Source organism: Ovis canadensis, chromosome 4, assembly GCF_042477335.2.
Source record: "Ovis canadensis isolate MfBH-ARS-UI-01 breed Bighorn chromosome 4, ARS-UI_OviCan_v2, whole genome shotgun sequence".
NCBI lineage: Eukaryota > Metazoa > Chordata > Mammalia > Artiodactyla > Bovidae > Ovis > Ovis canadensis.
The window spans coordinates 63,405,582-63,425,727 of record NC_091248.1 but is presented as its reverse complement, the minus strand read 5'-3'; the positions used below and the strand labels follow the sequence as shown (position 1 = coordinate 63,425,727).

Sequence of the window (20,146 nt, the reverse complement as noted above, 5' to 3'; positions counted from 1 at the left end):
GATGCTTGTTGTCTTCATTGTGTCCCAATTCAGTGATGTACTCCACTCTTGTTCCCACAACATTCCTAAGGAAGTAAATATTCCTGTCAATAACAGTGATTGACTGTGTCAGGGATCTGCCAGTGATGGAGATTAGGATTGATAGAGTTGGTGAGTAGATGCATAGTTTGAAATTTTGTGAGATGTTTCTGATGTGATGCCTGTAAGAATGAGAAAACTATAAAAGAGAAGCATTAGGGATATTCTCTCCTCCGATTCCAAAACCAATGATTAGTATCCAGCCTTCACTATGTTTGATCTTTGAAATATCTTTGATACTACTGGCCATTTACTTTATTTAAACTGTCCATTTTGGTTTTTGCCATTCTCTCCTCTTTTTCTTTCTGAATATTTAATTGCTTTCATTTTTATCTTTACCTCCAAATTTTGGTGTTTCCCTGCTTCTGAGTTGTTGTCCCCATTTTTTTGTGCATTCTAAAGTGGCTTCCTAAATCATCTGGTCTTTTTCTCATTGTTTGACTATTAATATCTTTGTACACAAATGTACACATATATGGTCCTTACCTCTCTTCTGAGCTATAGAACCACTGTCTACTGGACATTTCTATCTTAATAGTGAACAAGCACTGCTAATTCTACATATGAAAAATCTGCATGTGGTACACACTGCTATATTTAAAATGGGTAACCAGCAAGGACTTACTGTATAGCATATGGAACTCTGCTCAATGTTATGTGGCAGCCTGGATGGCAAGGGGGTTTGGGGGAGACTGGATACATATATATGTGTGGCTGAATCCCTTTCAGCCACACATACATATGTGTGGCTATTCACCTGAAACAACATTGTTGATCGGCTATACCCCAATACAAAATAAAAAGTTATTAAAAAGGCCCGTGTGTGAACAGATAGTATAGATTCTGCACATGAAAAAGTGAAATCAATTTTTTTCACCCCTCTCCTCTAACCCTTTGCTCTAGTAGTCTCTGTCGTCCTTAATTGTATGTGGTAAGTTAGGTGTATGTTCGTTCTCCTCTAGTTTATGAGTTCTGTGGAGGCAGGGGTACATTCATATTCATGTTTATACAAAGATTACATGTCCGTTAATCAAGAAACTTGGAAATCATCTTTTAATCCTTGGTCTAACGAATCACCCATTTTCAGCTTGTGTCTAAGTCCTGTACATTGTAGTGTCTGAATATTTGCCACTTCCTTGACATTCTTACTGCCACTGTGTTTGGTCTCCATCCTGTCACTTGGGCTGTTAACATAGCACCCTACTGGCTCCTGTGGCTCTATTCAGTGAGTATGCTGGTAAACCAGCTTTCTGAGAAAATAGCAAAATCTCCGCTTTTGTATTATATGCCAGTTTTCATGGTATAAATACCCTTAGCATGGTCAGTTTGAAGATGCCTACATGAAATGTCAGCTGGCTCATACAATTCCTTAAAGTTTAACAGTTGGCTCTGAGAAGTCAGTCTGAGCCAGCCCCAGTATACCACTGCGTGGCTAATCCCTTTTCAGTCATCCTCCATCCTGCTGCCAGAAACTGTTCTACAACACAAGGCTCACAGCACTCTTTCTTGGCTGTAAAACCGTAAATGGGGTATAGTCTGAACATTTTGCTTGTTTTACCAGCCTCTTTTCAAACTGCACCCCGGCCTTCCTTTGAAACCTCAAATCCTGCCATTCTTTACCCTTTCTGTCAATATCCATTGTGATCTAGACATACTGAAGTCAGTATTATCCTTATTCCTCAGAATATACAATCGTATTTGCTGCCTCTAAACCTTCACTTTTGGAATAACCTTCTCCGCTTGTCTGCCTGGTGGGATCCTTGATTCTGAGAATTGCTTGGCAAACTGTAAGGAAATGGGGTTCTCAGGATTAAGGCCAAAGTAGTAGTTTCCTTCTTTCACTCCACTTCGAGAGTAGTCAAGAATGAATCTCTGCTTTTAGCAGAATGATACTTGTAACTGATATATAGATTAATTCATTCAGCCAGTATTGAATACCTGCTGTGTGTCAGGCATTGTTCAGGCTCTGTGGGTGTGGTAGTACAGAAAACAAAGACTGCCCGTGAGAAACATAGTGAATATAGACAATTGAAGTTTTTATAAAGTACTCTATATTATAGCTTGTTTTATAATCTCTTGTCAAGGCAGTCTTACCTATATCTACGATATGGCTAGGAGATAAGCCTTTTTCCCTACATTGACTTCACTTCTGTGTATCTACTGTTAATTCATAATTCCATTTTCCTTTCACTCTATACAGAAAGTTATCTTAACAGCTATATTCACTCCTGTTTTCTTTCTCTTAAGGGCCTACATTCAACATGGTTTCTGCTTCCTTTTACTTATTTCACTCATAAATCCACAATTTCAGTAATACCTGTAAGTTTGTATGTGCCTAGTTCTTTTAAAATTTCAGATTCACTTTATTGTAACAGTATTTGTGCATTGATCTGGAGATCCTGGAGACCATAATTTTCAGACACAGTCAGTTTTCTTATTGTTGTTGGCCTTGTTTTCTTGTGTTAAAAACTGTTGCTAGTATTTTTTTTCAATTTTTCTCAATATTTTCTTTTACTGATAAAACTAGCTTTTTTTGTCGTTTGCTAATCATGTCCAACTCTTTGTGGCCCCATGGACTGCAGTATGCCAGGCTTCCCTGTCTTTCACTGTTTCATTGCTCAAACTCATGTCCTTTGAGTCAGTGCTACTCTCCAATTGTATACCCTGCTGCCCTCTTCTCCTCCTGCCCTCAATCTTTCCTAGTATCAGGGTCTTTTCCAATGAATTGGGTCTTTTCATCAGGTGGTCAAAGTATTGCAGCTTCAGCATCAATCCTTCCAATGAATAGTCAGGATTGATTTCCTTTAGGGTGACTGATTTGATCTCCTTGCTGTCCAAGGGATTCTCAAAGAGTCTTTTCCAGCATCACAATTTGAAGGCATCAATTCTTTGGTGCTCCTAAAAACTAGCTTTTAGGAGTATGTGTAGTGGTCCAGAGGTGGGCTCTGGAGCTAGACTGCCTTGGGGTCAAACAATGAGATGGTCAAAGTTTCATGCCTTATCTCTTCCTGTCTCTTCACCTGTGAAATGGGGAGAATGATATTTCCAGCAGGGTTGTGTGCATATAGAGTAAATTAGTATGAGTTCCAACAGGTCTGTGTGCATATTGAATGAGTTAGTATGTATAAAGTACTTAGGTCAGTACCTGATGTGTAGGAATATTCTTAGTAAATATTGCCACTATTCTGCTGTTGCCACCACGTATTCCTTCTTCATAACAGAAAGCCTTTTCGTTAGTTTTTGATGTATAGAAAGATCTCAAAATATGTTAACTGTGGTTACAATTGTTCTGTCATTTAATTTCTGTGGTTTTGTTGTTTTTCAGTCACTAAGTCGTCTCTCACTCTTTGTGACCGTGTGAACTGCAGCACACCAGATTTCCTGGTCCTTAACTGTCTCCCAGAGCTTGCTCAAACTCATGTCCGTCGAGTCGGTGATGCCATCCAAACATCTCATCCTCTGTCATCCTTTTCTCCTCCTGTCCTCAGTCTTTGCTAATATCAGGGTCTTTTCCAATGAATGGACTCTTTCTATCAGGTGGCCAAAGTATTGGAGCTTCAGCATCAGTCCTTCCAATGAATATTCAGGGTTGATTTCCTTTAGGATTGACTGGTTTGATCTCTTTGCTGTCCAAAGGACTCTCAAGAGTCTTCTCCAGCATCACAGTTTGTAAGCATCAATTCTTTGGCACGCAGCCTTCTTTATGGTCTAACTCTTATTTTTGTACACGACTACAGGAAAAACCATAGCTTTGGCTGTTTGGACCTTTGTCAGCAAAGTTATGTCTCTGCTTTTTAATACACTGTATAGGTTTGTCATAGCTTTTCTTCCAAGGAGCAAGCATCTTTTAATTTCATGGCTGCAGTCACCATCTGCAGTGATTTTGGAGCCCAAGAAAATAAAATGTGCCACTGTTTCCATTTTTTGCCCATCCACTTGCCATGAAGTGATGGGACCAGATCTTCGGTTGAATGTTGGGTTTTTAAGCTAGCTTTTTCACTCTCTTCTTTCATTCTTATCTAGAAGCTCTTTAGTTCCTCTTCATTTTCTACCATTAGAGTGGTATCATCTGCATATCTGAGGTTGTTGATATTTCTCCCAGTAGTCTTGATTCCAACTTGTGATTCATCCAGCCCTGCATTTTGCATGGTGTACTCTGCATATGTTAAGTAAGCAGGGTGACAATATACAGCCTTGATGAATTCCTTTCCCAATTTTAGACCAGTCTGTTGTTCCATCTGTGGTTTGGTGCAATGTGATTAATAATTTTTCTTATATTTTCCCTAGAGTGTTACAGTGATTTTTTAAATGAAGACTTTGATGTAAAGACTTACACTTCTCAATCTATTCATCAAGCTGTAATTGCTGAACAACTAGCAAAACTTGCCCAAGGAATCAGTCAGTTGGATAAAGAACTGCACTTACAGGTAATTCCAGTCTTCTGGAGCATACAATTTATTCCAGAGTGATTATATATCATTTTATAATCCTTTTATTATTTAATCTAAATGCATATTTATATGAACAAATGTGTATTTTCCCAAGTATATATATATTTTTAAATTTTTGGCTGCGCCACACAGCATGTGGGATCTTAGTTCCCCAACCATGGATTGAACTCACATGTCCTGCCTTGGAAACATGGAGTCTTTACCCCTGGACCACCAGGAAGGTCCCTCCAGATACATTTTTTAAAAGTTTTTTGGAAGCTCCTTATTGTCAGTTGAAAAATGGATATCCCATCTCCCCAAGACCTTTTATTCATACTTTGCTTTCATCATCTCATCTGATATGGAGGGAATGTGGTTGGCAAAAAATAGGATGTCTTAGGGCTTTCCTGCTGGCTCAGACGGTGAAGAATCCACCTGCAATGCAGGAGACTCAGGTTTGATCCCTGGGTCAGGAAGATCCCCTGGAGAAGGAAATGCAGCCCATTCCAGTGTTTTTGCCTGGAGAATTCGATGGATAGAGGAGCCTGACTGGCTACAGTTCTTGGGGTTGCAAAGAGACACAGCTGAGTGACTAACATTTGATAAAGATAATAGAAAATGGAATTTTGGAAGCAGAATAGTGTGAATAACGAAAACTGTTCCCATCAGGAGTTCATACTTCATGAACACAGAATGTAACATTTGATGAAATTGCAGATAGTTGATAAATTTGTGGTGGATAGGACACAAAAGGGGAGTTATGAGATAGGTCCGAGTCTCAGTTGTGCTGTTACCTTTCATATTATATAATACGCTTGAGTCTTGCCTTTTTTTTCTGAGTAGGCACTTAAACATTTAAATTAATGAACAGTTGCATGAATAAATGAACTATTTACCAGGAAACCTAGATGTGGTATAAAATGAGACATGTTCCCTTAAACTTTTTTGTGTCTTGCTTTATCAATTAAAAGAGCTACTTGTTTAGGACTGGGATGACATCTAAGGTCAACTTAACTGTAAAATTCTGATTATATAGTTAGAGATCAGTTATTTTTTGGGAAACATTTATAGTCAGTTTTAATAGTCTGGTTTGCTGTAGTCTATGGGAATAGAAAAATGAACATATTCCCTGGCTCTCTAAGCATTCACAGACCAGTGGCAGATACAGACAGATATAACGACAGACAAGTGATGCCTGTTTTAAATAGAGTAATACACATTGTTTATGGGGGCAGGGGAAAACACTTTTAATTCTGCCTATGTTTCTTGGGGTAGCTTTTTGCAGAAGCCACCTGAAATTCTTTCTGCCTTTTTGTGGTTGGCATTTTCCTTATCCTTCGCATGTAGTAACTTCTCAGAAGGAATCAGTAAAAACTATTTAATATCTCCCAGAGAGGGCAAGTTATACTTAACAGTAGTTTTGGATGTGGGACTGAGAAAAATCTCAGTCCTGGTATGAGATCTGAACCTGCTATAATTGTTTTTCTGCAGAAGCAAAATTGGGATAATGCTGACTGAACTCATAAATAAAATATAATCAAAATAATTTAAAATATCAGTGAGATGATTTAAATTACAAAAGATGTACAGAGATATGTATCAGTCAGGACTTTAGTACAGGGAACAGAAACCACTCTAGGTATTTAAAGCAGGAAGATACTTAATCCAGAGGATTGGATGGGCAGCTAATAGACAGGGTGGAAGGATCTACCGTGGATGCAGCCCAGAGGCCTGCAAGCACCTGCTGTTAACTCCCACGTCCCTGCTGAAGTTCAGCTTCTGGGTGCTTGAACTCTGGTAACTGAACTCTGGAATGATGAATAGGGCTATCTTGGCTAGCTGTCTCTAAAGCCTCAGGTCTCAGGATCTGGCTTACTAGCTGAAACAGTAATGGAAAAATAGCTTTAGTCTTCTGTCTTCTAAATCTCTTGGAAATTCATCCAGTTGATTGCAGGGGAGACTATAACAGGGTAGTTTTAGGTTTTTCAAACTTTCCGCAGCGTCACAAGGGACCAAGAACAGAGAATTAGAAGAAAATCATTGTGTTAGGATGGATGCGTTAATCACCATGTCAGTGGACTGGGGAAAACTGAGAAGTCTTCCAGATAAGAGACATAGGAGACCAAAAGTAACAGTTATGTGATAGAGGAAATTGCTAGAATGACAGTGACATCTGGCACTGGACAGAGTGGAGGATTTAGGGTTCCAGTGAATGAATCTTTGCTGATGAGGAGCTTCAGTTTACAGATTAGACAGGAAACTTCTTATTCATTGTAATAAAGGATTCCTGGATTATTCTAAAGATTTGCTTGATTTCTTGATGTTTCTAGGATTCTCTTGCATGTAGCCTTTAATTCCTAACCTTTTTTTTTTTTGATATAACATTTCACACTGCCCTAATATTCTTAGAAATATCAGTCTTCCATGGGAAAGAGGATTTGCTGTGACATGGGGAAGCTGGAAACAGAGAGATGTTCAGGGAGGTGCTGATTCTGCTTTATCTTTGCAAATTAGAATGTGGCTGTGATGATGCTGATTAAGTTCAAGAGCTAAAAGAACCTGCTGTTTGAAAACACTCTTTAAAAGGAAAACATGTATTAATTAGTGTGGTGAGAAGTAGCAGGTTTTTGTTGTTCAGTTTTGGCACATCTTCCTTCTGCACACCCTATTAGGAAAACATGCGGCTAATGAAAAGACTTCTTTGGCACCATGTCAAGCTTTAAGCATGTTTATGTTCCTGCCAATCAGACTTCTCAAACACACCTTTCTTACCTGTATTTTTTTCTTTTGTATTAGCATTTTTCCCCTTTCCATATAGAGAGAGACCTTCAGTTCTACATTGTGGTTACAAATCAAAATACCTAATACTTGTAATGCTGATTATTCGTTCTTGATTTTCAGGTCGTTGCGAGACATGAAGATTTATTGGCACAAGCAACTGGAATTGAGTCTTTGGAAGGTATGTTTCCATTAACTGTTATACTTTGTATAGAGCTTGCCTAGGGCTTGGTAACTTTTCTTGTGAAGGATCAGAAAGTAAATAATTTAAGACTTTGCAGGCCATATTATCTCTGTTACAGCTATTAAACTCTGCTGTTACAGAGTGAAACCAACTGAGTAATATGTAAATGAATGTGTGTAGCTGTGTTCCAACAAAACTTCAGTAAAACTTTGTGGTTTTATTAGCATGTGTGTCCGACTTTTTGTGACCCTGGACTGTAGTGTGTAAGGCTGCTCTGTCCATAGGATTCTCCAGGCAAGAATACTAGAGTGGGTTGCCATGCCCTCCTCCAGGGGATCTTCCTCACCCAGCGATTGAACCTGTCTCTTATGTCTCCTGCATTGGCAAGCAGGTTCTCTGACCTTTGAGCTAAATTCTCTGGATTTAAATCATTGCTTAGCCTCCTACTAGATGTGTGAGTTTGGATAAGTTACTTTCTGTGCCTATTTTATCCATAAAGGAGTGTTAATATGTACTAATATGGTGCTAATTTGAATTAACAGAATGCTTAGAACAATTCCTAGTGCATATTTAGTGCTTTTATAATTGAGTTAATGAAAACAAGCAGAAAATTCCAGTGGTTAGAGGTTAGGACTCTGCAGTTTCACTGCTGAGGGTGCAGGTTCAATCCCCAGTCAGGGAACTAAGATTCAGCAAGTCACATTGTGGTGCTGAAACCACTGTCCCTCACCACGCCCTGCAAACCCCAAACAAAGTCAGCGCCACCAAAGTAATGGAAATAGGCTTTAATTCTTTCATTATGTTTGACTTCTTTGAAATGGTTTTCAAAACTGAAAATATAATAGAATAATGCATTGGATTTTTATTGTGAATTCTTCTATTTTTGTTTGACTACTTTTATGAATTTTTCATTCTGTTAAACTACATCTCATAAATATGAAATGCTGATACTGTATTTTCCATCACCACTTATATTGTGATTATATTATTAATCACTGTGCATCAAAAGAAAGCTAAATGATTTTTCCCTTTGTTGGTTGAATTCTTGAGGAAGAAAGATATTGCCTTTTGTGAGGCAATATTCTTTAATGCTTCCCCAGTATTTCTTACACACACTCAAAGGTATTATTCTCAGCATGTACACTGTTTCTAATGCATCCTGATGAAGAACATAGTATTTTAAAAATATTAGTTTGTCTGTTACTTGAATATTTAGGATAGATCCTAAATTATGGGAAAATTAGGAGGCTCTAGGTACTGACTTACTATTGGAAGTTAATTTTTTTAATCTCATAGTATTTTATAAGTTTCTGGAAGCAAGAAACAATACCTTATTTTTAATGGTAATTTTTGTAAACAAATTATGAATGATTTTTTTCCTTTATAAAATCTATAGGGATGTCATGGTAGTATATTGATTTTGAGTTTAAATATTTGTAGATAAATCATCACAACAAAAATACTTCTTACTGTGGTTTTCGTATATATGCTTAGTTCTTTTTTTTTTTTTTAATTGGCTGCATCATGCAGCTTGTGCGATCTTAGTTCCCCAACCAGGGATTGAACCCTGGGCTACGGCAGTGAAAGTGCTGAATTCTAATTGTCACAGTCTGTACAGGGATTGGAAGATAATTTTCAGACATGAGGCAGAATGAGAGAATAGAGCTTATTATAGTGGGAGACACTTAGAACAGCAGGCTAGCTCAAGGGTGAGCTGATGGCTTTTGTGTGCTAGTAGCCAATTTTATAACCTCAAGACCAAGTTCTTGCTGGGTGGCGTTAGGTGATTGTTTAGGGTGCTGTAGGGAGGTTCTCAAAGAGTCGGACGTGACTGAGCACAGCACAGGGTGCGTATTTTTTTTTTTTTAATTTAATATGGGGGTCAGGGAACTGGAGCTGGCTGGTTTAGACGGGTGGAAGCTCATGGCAACAATTGCTGTGGGGCTTGGTCAGTTCCGGAGATGACCTTGGTACAAGGTTCCTCATTTGTGACCTTGGTCAAAGGCTTTATACCAATGACTTTGGTATAGAGCTCCACATTAACCGTTGGACCGCCAGGTAATTCTCTCTATGTGTTAAGTTCCGTAGTGTGCTGATTTTCCCCTGAATGCTTTTCAGTGATTACAACATTTAAAATATGCTATTTGACTGAGTTAGAATGATTATCCATTGGATGAAAGTATGCAGTACAAAGGCTGACTTCTGTAAATTCCTATGATAATCTAAAAGTATTCTCCAGATTATTTGAACATAAGAAGTGAAGGTATGAATCAGTATTTATGTTAGCATGATGTGTGTTTCTAAGCATATTAAACTTTTTAAGATGTGTGTTATGTATTTGAAAATGAGTAGTGTCCCAGCTTTTTACTTCGTCTGCTTTTTCTCCTGTATATGTAAAATTTTGTGCTATATAATTCATTTGGAGGTATATTTATTTAGCCTATATTATTAAAATTTACATTCTTGTAGAAACTAACAACATGGTTGAGCAACTACACTCCAATAAAATTAATTAAAAAAGAAAACATTCAGTAAAATCTACTGTGCTTCATCTCCTAAAATGAAATAAAATTTACTCTCTCTGTTCTGTTCATGTATTCATTTAAATTTTAATTGAGAATTTGCTAGATTCCAGGCACCTGTAACCTTATTAAAAAAATCCCTGTCTTTATGGAGGTATGTTTAATTGTGCATGAGTGTGTGCCTGTCAGTCACTTAGTTGTGTCCAACTCTTGCGACCCCTTGGACTATAGCCCTCCAGGCTCCTCAGTCCATGGCATTTTCCCAGCAAGAATACTGGAGCAGGTTGCCATTTCCTCCTCCAGGGGATCTTCCGAACCCAGGGATTGAACCCACATCTCCTGCATTGGCAGGAGGATTCTTGACAACTGAGCCACCCAGGAATCCCAAGTAAGCCTATTTAATTAAAAAGAGATTGCTTAATTTATTAATTTATTTGCTCACTCAGTAATTGAGAAATTGTTAGATACCAGGCACCTGTGAACAAAAGCGACAATCACTGTTCATGTGATATTTATGTTCTAGGTAGGAAATTAGACCAAAAAAATATGTTAGTAGGAAACTTCAGGTATTTGTAAGTTCTAAAAGAAAACAAAATAGATGATGAGATAGAAGGGGAGTCCCTTACTAGCTAGGATGAGCAGGGGATGTCTCTTTGAGAAGATGATATTTGAGCTGAGATCTGAGTGATGAGAAAGAGCTACCACATGACTCTGGGGAGAAGAGTGTGGTAAGCTGAGGGACCAATAAATGGAATTAGTGTGGCATGTTTGAAGGGAAGAAAGAAAAGTCTAGTACGATTAAGAGTTTAGTGAATGAGGAAAAGAATTATAGATGAGGTTCTGGGAAAGGAATTTTGATTTTCATTCTAAATGCAATGGTAAGCCATTGGAGGATTTTAATTAGAGATATTATGTGATTAATGCTCTAAAATATTTTCTCTGGTGGTTCTATAGGAAGGCAAGAGTAGAATCTGGGGTTCCCATTTAAAAGTTATTAGAGTAATAGAAGTTGATGGTGCCTTGAATTAGAGAGGTGGATGTAAAGACAGAGAAGTGGATGGTATAAGACAGGAATAGAGTTGATAGGATTTGTTGATGGGAAATTAAAGGTCTGAGGGAAAAAAACTCACCAAGAGTGATTCCTGAAATTTTAGTCTGAAAAATTGGATAGTTGATGGTGTAAGTAACTGAGATGAGTTAGACTGGAGAGGATCATGACTTTGGTTGGGGCAGATCTTATCTTGGGTGTCTTAAACTTGTCATAAGAAAGTTCTGAACTAAAGAGTTGTGTGTGTGTATGTGTGTGTATAGTTAGGCAGATATAAAGAAAATATGGATACAGGTACATATGTGTATATCTCAAATCAGTGTTTTATTGAATAGATCAAGATTTCATTCAGACCCCGTGTTTTAAATACTAAGAGAGACTCTGGATGGAGAAGTGAAGATGACTGAGGATCACCTCTGGGAGTACTCCAGCATGTAGAGATCTAATGGAGAAGGAGTAGGAGCAACTATTGTGATCGGAAGGAACCCAGGGGGTGTAATGATTTGGAAGGCTAGAGTAAAACATGTTTTAGGGAGGGAGTGGTTCGACGTGAAATGAATTTTTGAGAGTTTGAACAGAATCAAGACAGAACTGATAATAGAAATTGGCACCTTGGAGATTTCTGGTGACCTTGACAAGGTCTGTTTTAGTGGAATATGTGTGAAAGCTCTCATGAGTGGATTGTGGAGAGAAAAACATATAAGGAAGTGATGATAACAAGGAAGGTCTGTGAACCATAAAGCCAGCAGAAAAGCATAATCTCTGGGTCCAGAAAGGATTCTATTGAACTGAGCCAAATTAAAACATATTTGTGTGCTGATCACACAAATATGTTTTAATTTGAATGTTCATTCCAAGAAGGCAATGGCACCCCACTCCAGTACTCTTGCCTGGAAAGTCCCATGGACGGAGGAGCCTGGTAGGCTGCAGTCCATGGGGTCGCTAAGAGTCGGACCCGACTGAGCGACTTCACTTTCACTTTTCACTTTCATGCATTGGAGAAAGAAATGGCAACCCACTCCAGTATTCTTGCCCTGGAGAATCCCAGGGATGGGGGAGCCTGGCGGGGTGCCGTCTGTGGGGTCGCACAGAGTCGACACGACTAAAGCGACTTAGCAGCAGCAGCAGGAATGTTCATTAACCTTAAAATTACCTCATCTAATATGTGATGACATTCTCTACTTAAATTTATTTATAGAATGCTGTGTTTTAAAACTGTAGCTATGTCAGTTGAATATAGAAACTGAGTTTTAAAGAATGGAGTTCAAAATAATTGGATCTGTAATACTGGAAAACCCATTTTTAGGCATATAAATAGTCAAATTTAAGATCTGTCTTCCTGAAAATAGTTCTACAATTTTATAAATGGTTCTTCATTATGTTATGTAAATAGAGAGTAAAGGCAATAATATACTTGCTCTCCATATATATTATTTATCTATCATTGGTGGTTAGAAAGAGTATACCAGGAGCAGAGTACATCACCCAAATTGTTCAGGGCCTTGGAGATCAAGCTGTGGACTTTAGTTTTAACCTAGGAATGAAGGGGAGACTGTGGATAGATTTCAGCAAATAAGTGTTAAGATATAATTTACATTTCTAAAGATCACACAGGCTTTTTTTGGTGTGTGTAATTATAGTACAGTGCACATTAACAACGGGTTTCCCTGGTAGCTCAGCTTGTAAAGAATCTGCCTGCGAGGCTGGGGACCACCATTCGATTCCTGGGTCAGGAAGATCTCCTGGAGAAGGGATAGGCTACCCAATCCAATATTCTTGGGCTTCCCTGGTGGCTCAGCTGGTAAAGAATCTGCCTGCAATGCGGAAGACCTGGGTTCAATCCCTGGATTGGGATGATCCCCTGGTCAGAAGGAAATAGATATCCACTCCAGTATTCTTGCCTGGAGGATCCCCACAAACAGAGGAGCCTGGCAGGCTACAGTCCATTGGGTCACAAAGAGTCTGACATGACTGAGTGACTTTCTTTTTCACTTTTCACACATTAACATGGAATTTACCCCTTTCATCATATTAATGCTAATTCAGTGCCATTAATAAGCATCACTATCCAGTTGCAGATTTTTTCCATCACTCCAAATGGAAACCTTGTAACCACTAAGCAGTCACTCCCCCTTCCTTGTGGTGGCGCTAGTGGTAAGGAACCTGTCTGCCGATGCAGGAGACACAGAGTCTTGGGTTCGGGACAATCCCCTGGAGGAGGGCATGGCAACCCACTCCAGTATTCTTGCCTGGAGAAATCCCATGTTCAGAAGAGCCCTGTGGGCTACAGTCCATAGGATTATAAAGAGGTGGACATGACTGAAGCAACTTAGCATGTGTGCACCCTATTGCTTGTAAGACTTCTTTAGTGAAGTAAGATTTGGAATAGAGGAAGACTAGTTAGAGGTTTTTGAATAGTCTAGGTAAAAGATATGGTTCAATTATGATCATAGTAGAAAAAAATGGAAAATTTTTTCAGTTTTTTCCTTTTAACTTTTTACCCAACTTGAAACCCTTGTAAATTTGTAAAGTAATGTAAGCTGTTTTGTTTTCCTAGGTGTCCTTCAGATGATGCAGACAAGAATTGGGGCTTTACAGGGAGCCGTTGATAGGTACTATTGTTCATTTTGTAAATAAGTGAAATGGAAAGATTTTTATCCATTGATATTTTGAAGATGATTTTATCTCTCCTGTTTTTGTTTTTCCTTTAGGATGAAAGCAAAAATTGTTGAGCCATACAATAAAATAGTAGCCCGTACTGCTCAACTAGCAAGACTTCAGGTAGGTCCTCATTTGTCATTTCTTTATAATTTTAGTTCATTTTGTATTTATAAGGGGTAGATTTCAAGCGAATGAATTCTGAGGAAGTAAGAGAATATGAGAGAAAGAGAAAATATTCAAGTGCTTTAAAAGAAGATGTTCAGTTTAAAAAATAAAAATCAAAACTACTATTCAAGTGAATTATTTTCACTTTTATTACTATAGTATGTAATAATTTTACTAACTTTTTAGAATTCAAAATTATTTCTCTTGATAGAGAACAAGAAGAAACCTAACCTTTATCCTTACAGTTTTCTGTGGTCAAATGTAAATAACCTAGTCTTATAATTGCTATAATAGATGGTTGCTGTTCAGTCACTAAGTCCTGTTGATTCTTTTAAGTCCATGGACTGCAGCACGCCAGACTTCCCTGTTCTTCACTATCTCCTGGAGTTGGCTCAGAAACTCACATCCATAGAATCAGTGATGCCACCTAACCATCTCATCCTCAGTCATCCCTTTCTTCTCTTGCTCTCAGTCTTTCCCAGCATGAAGGTCTTTTCCGGTGAGTTGGCTCTTTGCATCATCAGTTCAGTTCAGTTCAGTAGCTCAGTCATGTCCGACTCTTTGCTACCCCACGAACTGCAGCACGCCAGGCCTCCCTGTCCATCACCAACACCCGGAGTTCACTCAGACTCATGTCCATTGAGTCAATGACGCCATCCAGCCATCTCATCCTCTGTCGTCCCCTTCTCCTGCCCCCAATCTCTCCCAGCATCAGAGTCTTTTCCAATGAGTCTGCTCTTCGCATGAGGTGGCCAAAGTACTGGAGTTTCAGCCTTAGCATCATTCCTTCCAAAAGAAATCCCAGGGCTGATCTCCTTGCAGTCCAAGGGACTCTCAAGAGTTTTCTCCAACACCACAGTTCAAAAGCATCAATTCTTCGGCATTCAGCCTTCTTCACAGTCCAACTCTCACATCCATACATGACCACAGGAAAAACCATAGCCTTGACTAGATGGACCTTAGTTGGCAAAGTAATGTCTCTGCTTTTGAATATGCTATCTAGGTTGGTCATAACTTTTCTTCCAAGGCATAAGTGTCTTTTAATTTCATGGCTGTAATCACCATCTGCAGTGATTTTGGAGCCCCCCAAAATTAAATCTGACACTGTTTCTACTGTATCTCCATCTATTTCCCATGGAGTGATGGGACCGGATGCCATGATCTTAGTTTTCTGAATGCTGAGATTTAAGCCAACTTTTTCACTCTCCTCTTTTACTTTCATCAAGAGGCTTTTTAGTTCCTCTTCACTTTCTGCCATAAGGGTGGTGTCATCTGCATATCTGAGGTTATTGATATTTCTCCCGGCAGTCTTGATTCCAGCTTGTGTTTCTTCCAGTCCATCGTTTCTCATGATGTCCTCTGCATATAAGTTAAATAAGCAGGGTGACAATATACAGCCTTGATGCACTCCTTTTGGAACCAGTCTGTTGTTCCATGTCCAGTTCTAACTGTGGCTTCCTGGCCTACATACAGATTTCTCAAGAGGCAGGTTAGGTGGTCTGGTATTCCCATCTCTTTCAGAACTTTCCCCAGTTTATTGTGATCCACACAGTCAAAGGCTTTGGCATAGTCAATAAAGCAGAAATAGATGTTTTTCTGGAACTCTCTTGCTTTTTCCATGATCCAGCAGATGTTGGCAATTTGATCTCTGGTTCCTCTGCCTTTTCTAAAACCAGCTTGAACATCAGGAAGTTCACGGTTTATGTATTGCCAAAGTCTAGCTTGGAGAATTTTGAGCATTACTTTACTAGAGTGTGAGATGAGTGCAATTGTGCGGTAGTCTGAGCATTCTTTGGCATTGCCTTTCTTTGAGATTGGAATGAAAACTGACCTTTTCCAGTCCTATGGCCACTGCTGAGTCTTCCAAATTTGCTGGCATATTGAGTGTAGCACTTTCACAGCATCATCTTTTAGGATTTGAAATAGCTCTACTGGAATTCCATCACCTCCACTAGCTTTGTTCGTAGTGATGCTTTCTAAGGGCCACTTGACTTCACATTTATTGGAGCTTCAGCATCAGTCCTTCCAATGAATATTCAGGGTTGATTTTCTTTAGGATTGACTGGTTTCATCTCCTTGGAGTCCAAGGGCCTCTCAGGTCTTCTCCAGTACCACAATTTGAAAGCATCAATTCTTCAGCACTCAGCCTTCTATATGGTCCAACTTTCACATCCATACTACTATTGGAAAAACCATAGCTTTGGCTATACAGATCTTTGTTGGCAAAGTGATGTCTCTGTTTTCTAAAATACTGTATAGGTTTGTCATGCTTCTCTTTCAAAGGGAGCAATAGTCATATGGATGTGAAAGTTGGACCATAAAGAAGGCCGAGTGCTGAAGAATTGATATGTCAATACACCTATCCTTTTTGTGACCAAATAATAATCCATTGTATGGATATGGCACATTTTTCTTTATCCATTTATTTTACCTACCTATCAGTTGATATTTGGGTTGTTTCCTCTTATTGACTATTATGAGTAAGAATTCTTAGGAACATTTGTGTATAAGTTTTTGTATGTACATTTTTTAAAATTGGGTATGTATCTGAGATATGCTAGGTCATATCCTAACTCTGTGTTTAATATTTTAATGTAACAAATCATATACATATACCTAAACAGTATTATGTGTGCTCAGTTGCTCAGTTATGTCTGACTGTTTGCAGCCCTACGGTCTGTAGCCTGCTAGGCTCATCTGTCCATGGAATTTTCCAGGCAAGAGTACAGTGCAGGTTGCCATTTCCTTCTCCAGGGGATCCTCCCAACCCAGGGATTGAACCCGTGCCTCTCACATCTACTGCATTGGCAGGCGGATTCTCTACCACTGTGCCTTATATGTCAATTGTATATCAATACAGCTGGAAAAAAGAACATTTTGGGAGTGCCAAAGTGTTTTCCCAGGAAGCTGTACCATTTTGCATTCCTATCAGCAATGTATGAGGGTTTCAGTTTTTTCCTTTCCTGCCAATACTTCTTTTCTTTTTAATATAGCCATCCTACCAATTATGAAGTAGTATATCGTTGTTAGGATACAAATTTTTCAAGTGACTAGTGATACTGAGCATCTTTTATTGTGCCTGTTGGTCACTGTGTATCTCCTCTGGAGAAATGTCTTTTAAAATCTTTTGGTCCCTTTTAAGTTATTTTTCTGTTTCCTTCCTTCCTCCCTCCCTTTGTTGTTAACTTTCTATATGTGTCATATATAATTCAATTCTGTTCTGGCTTCCAGTTTAGTTGTTGAGAAACTGTCATTCTGACCTGGTCTTTTGCAGGTAATCTGTAGATTTCCTCTGGTTTGTTTTAGGAATTTTTCACTTTAGCATAGTGTTTGGTGCATGTGTGTTCTAAGTTGCTTCAGTCGTGTCTTACACTTTGCGACCCAATGCACTGTAGTCCGCTAGGCTCCTCTGTCCATGGGATTCTCCAGGCAAGGATACTGGTGTGGGTTGCTATTTCTTCCTCCAGGGGATCTTCCTGATGCAGATATCAAACCTGCGTCTCTTAGGACTCCTACAGTGGCAGACGGGCTCTTTACCACTGGTGCCACCTGGGAAGCCGAAGAATAGGGCTATGTACCATATTAAATGGTTAAGAATTGCAGCATCATGCACTTCATTTCCCCTCTTTGTTTAGTACAGTCTTTTGACAGTAACTTTTAAGAATCTCATTTTTGCTACCTCACTTGGTATTCAGGATAAAAAAATTTCTTTTTCAAATTTATGTGGGACTTTAATGTATGAAAATTTTCAAGTATTCTAATTCAATAATTGTGTTTAGAAGTTACATATCTCATCACTTTATGGGTGAATAAAAACTTAGGTTCTGAAAGTTACTTGCTGAAGTTCATATAGCCAATATGCAGCAATGTTCAGACTGAAACAGAATTTCTTTTGCTAAATTTAGGATTCTGTGATTTTGATTCTATGGAATATATAAAAAAATAGAAAGTATGACTCCTGGTTTTCAGAAACTTGCTTGTAGGTCGAAAAATTAAAACCAAATCTAGATTCGTAAAGCATGGATGGAGAGCAGTGGACTAGGTGTTATGAGACCTGACTACACTCTTCGTCCTTCTAGCTTCATGGTCACGAACAGACTTTATTATTTTTTTGTTTGTAGCTTTGAGATATAATTGACCCAACATGTACATTTAAGATACACAGTGTGATAATTTGGTAGATGTATGTATTGTAAAATGGTTACCACAGTAAGGGTAGTAATACACATTTCACTTTACATAATTACTCTATTTGTTGTGGTGTTCTTGGTGGTATAGTATCTTTATACAGTGAAAGTTTGGACTGGATCTGTGAATTCTCTTCCAGTTCTAAAATGCTGTGATTCTGTGACACTGTGATAGTTTCTTTTATGAGTGCTTTTATTCTTACGGTTATGTTAATGTGAGGTCAGGATTATTTGTGTTTAAAATAAACACTTTTTATATATATTAGTGTTATTTTCTGTACTCTTATTGTAAAAAATATTATACTACTGTATAGCAGCAACTGAGTTGAGTATCTGGTAAATTTATCATGAAGGAAGAAAGAAGGGAGAGAAAGAAAACAAAAATATGCCAGGTACATTTTGATATCTTTATTTCTAGTATTTAAGTTTTTCTAAATTGACTCCTTCCTTAGGATGAGTCTTACCTGTAAGAGGGATGTTCATCGTGGAAATTCAGACTTCTTTGAAGTCCAAGGGCTCTTTGGAAATTTATTCATGTTTTAACCATTTTTATTCTGTTTACTTTGTCTAGACATTTCCATTTTAAATTTTGGAGAAACTTTTATGTTCCTGTTTAATCTTTTTATTCTTTGAGCTCTTAATTCATTTAAATGCATGTGATATAAGAAGAAGAAAGAAATAGCTCTGAACTTGTTTTTGCCTTGAACATAAAATCACTAAGCTGTACCCTCAATTAGAAGAAAGTACTTTTACCTTTAATTTTTTTTTTTTTGCTTTTTATCCCCACTTTACTCTTTCCATAAGGCTTTTTCTTTCTCTGAGCAGAAGCTTCTGACTTCATCTATATACATGAAAACATGAGTTGAATTTAATTATCACCCCAAGAATCATCTCTATCTTAGCTCTTTTTAGTAACGTTGTTTGCTTATGAACTGCCTTAGAGTTTTTCAGAAAGAAAAATTTAAGAGCTTATTATCCTTTACATAGAATATATAAACTTTTTTAACTTTAATGTTATATAAGAAAATGAGTTTTAACTTTCAAATCTTATGTTTTTAACACTTTGAATCATATGTTTTGAAAAATACAACAGCTTTATTGGGGTATAATTCACATGTGCATATAAGTTTTTTTATCTTTTTAATTTTTTTTCACTTTTTATCATTTTACTTTTTAAGTCACATATATTAGCGTTCCAATTTAAGGTTTTTAATTTCATTTTTTAACTTTGAAATTATATAAGAAAGTCTGAGAAAATGTTGATATGAAGGAGAAGGAAAGGGTTCTTAAAACCTTTTTTTATGTTCATGTTTTTTACATGTATGTGGTTTCACCATATACATTTATAGGATTCTTTTTAGTTTTCAATTGATAACAATGTCAAATAATTTTATCTGCATTGTTCTATGTGATGATTATGTAGTTAACTGGCTTTATAAATAATTATCCACCAAACAAGTAATGTACCAGAAATGAAGGAAGGAAGGAAGAGGGAAGATAACAACAGCAGTATAAGACGCCAGTGTCCCTAAACACTTTGAAAACACAGAGTAGGCAGGAGAGCAAAAGGGGAGAACCGCTGCTGGTGGGAGTCTGCTGGGCTAGTTTGGGAGTTAGCATTCAAGGGGCACAGCAGCTTTTGTTTGTGCTCTGGGAAAGCTACTCTCCGTTGAGAGTCCATTCATTGTGAGACCATCATGGTGTGAGAAAGCACGTGCTGGTGGTGGGGAGATGAAGGTAGAGGAGGGTTGAGGCACCGGACAGGGGAGTGAAGCCTTGTCGTTAGCAGAGGGTAGCAGAATGAGTAATCCTGGGGATACCACATGAAGCACATGAACCCTGCCTAAATTCCTGACTCAGAGTTGTGAGGAAGAACAAATCGTTTAAAACCACTATGTTTCGGGCTGGTTTCTTATGCAGCAAAAGATAATGGATTTAACAGCTGAACTGATTTTGATGTGTAGAGATTGCCATCCTCATAGAATCCAGGGACTTTTGCTCCTATAAGCTTTTATTAGGACTCTGATAGATGATATACTTGAGACAATCAAATGACTAGAGAAACTTCAAAGTAAAACTAGCAATGACAGTAA

At 38.1% G+C, this 20,146-nt stretch overlaps 1 protein-coding gene across 2 annotated transcripts in view; it reads left to right on the top strand.

Annotated features, from left to right (window-relative positions):
• The window catches only part of COG5 (component of oligomeric golgi complex 5), a 279,231-nt gene that overhangs the window by 2,075 nt on the left and 257,010 nt on the right, over positions 1-20,146 (top strand). For both annotated transcript variants that reach the window (XM_069587900.1, XM_069587901.1), the window contains exons 2-5: positions 4,366-4,505; positions 7,410-7,467; positions 13,598-13,652; positions 13,752-13,821. In XM_069587900.1, coding sequence (XP_069444001.1) covers positions 4,366-4,505; positions 7,410-7,467; positions 13,598-13,652; positions 13,752-13,821 — 323 coding nt within the window. The remainder of the gene's footprint in view (positions 1-4,365; positions 4,506-7,409; positions 7,468-13,597; positions 13,653-13,751; positions 13,822-20,146) is intronic.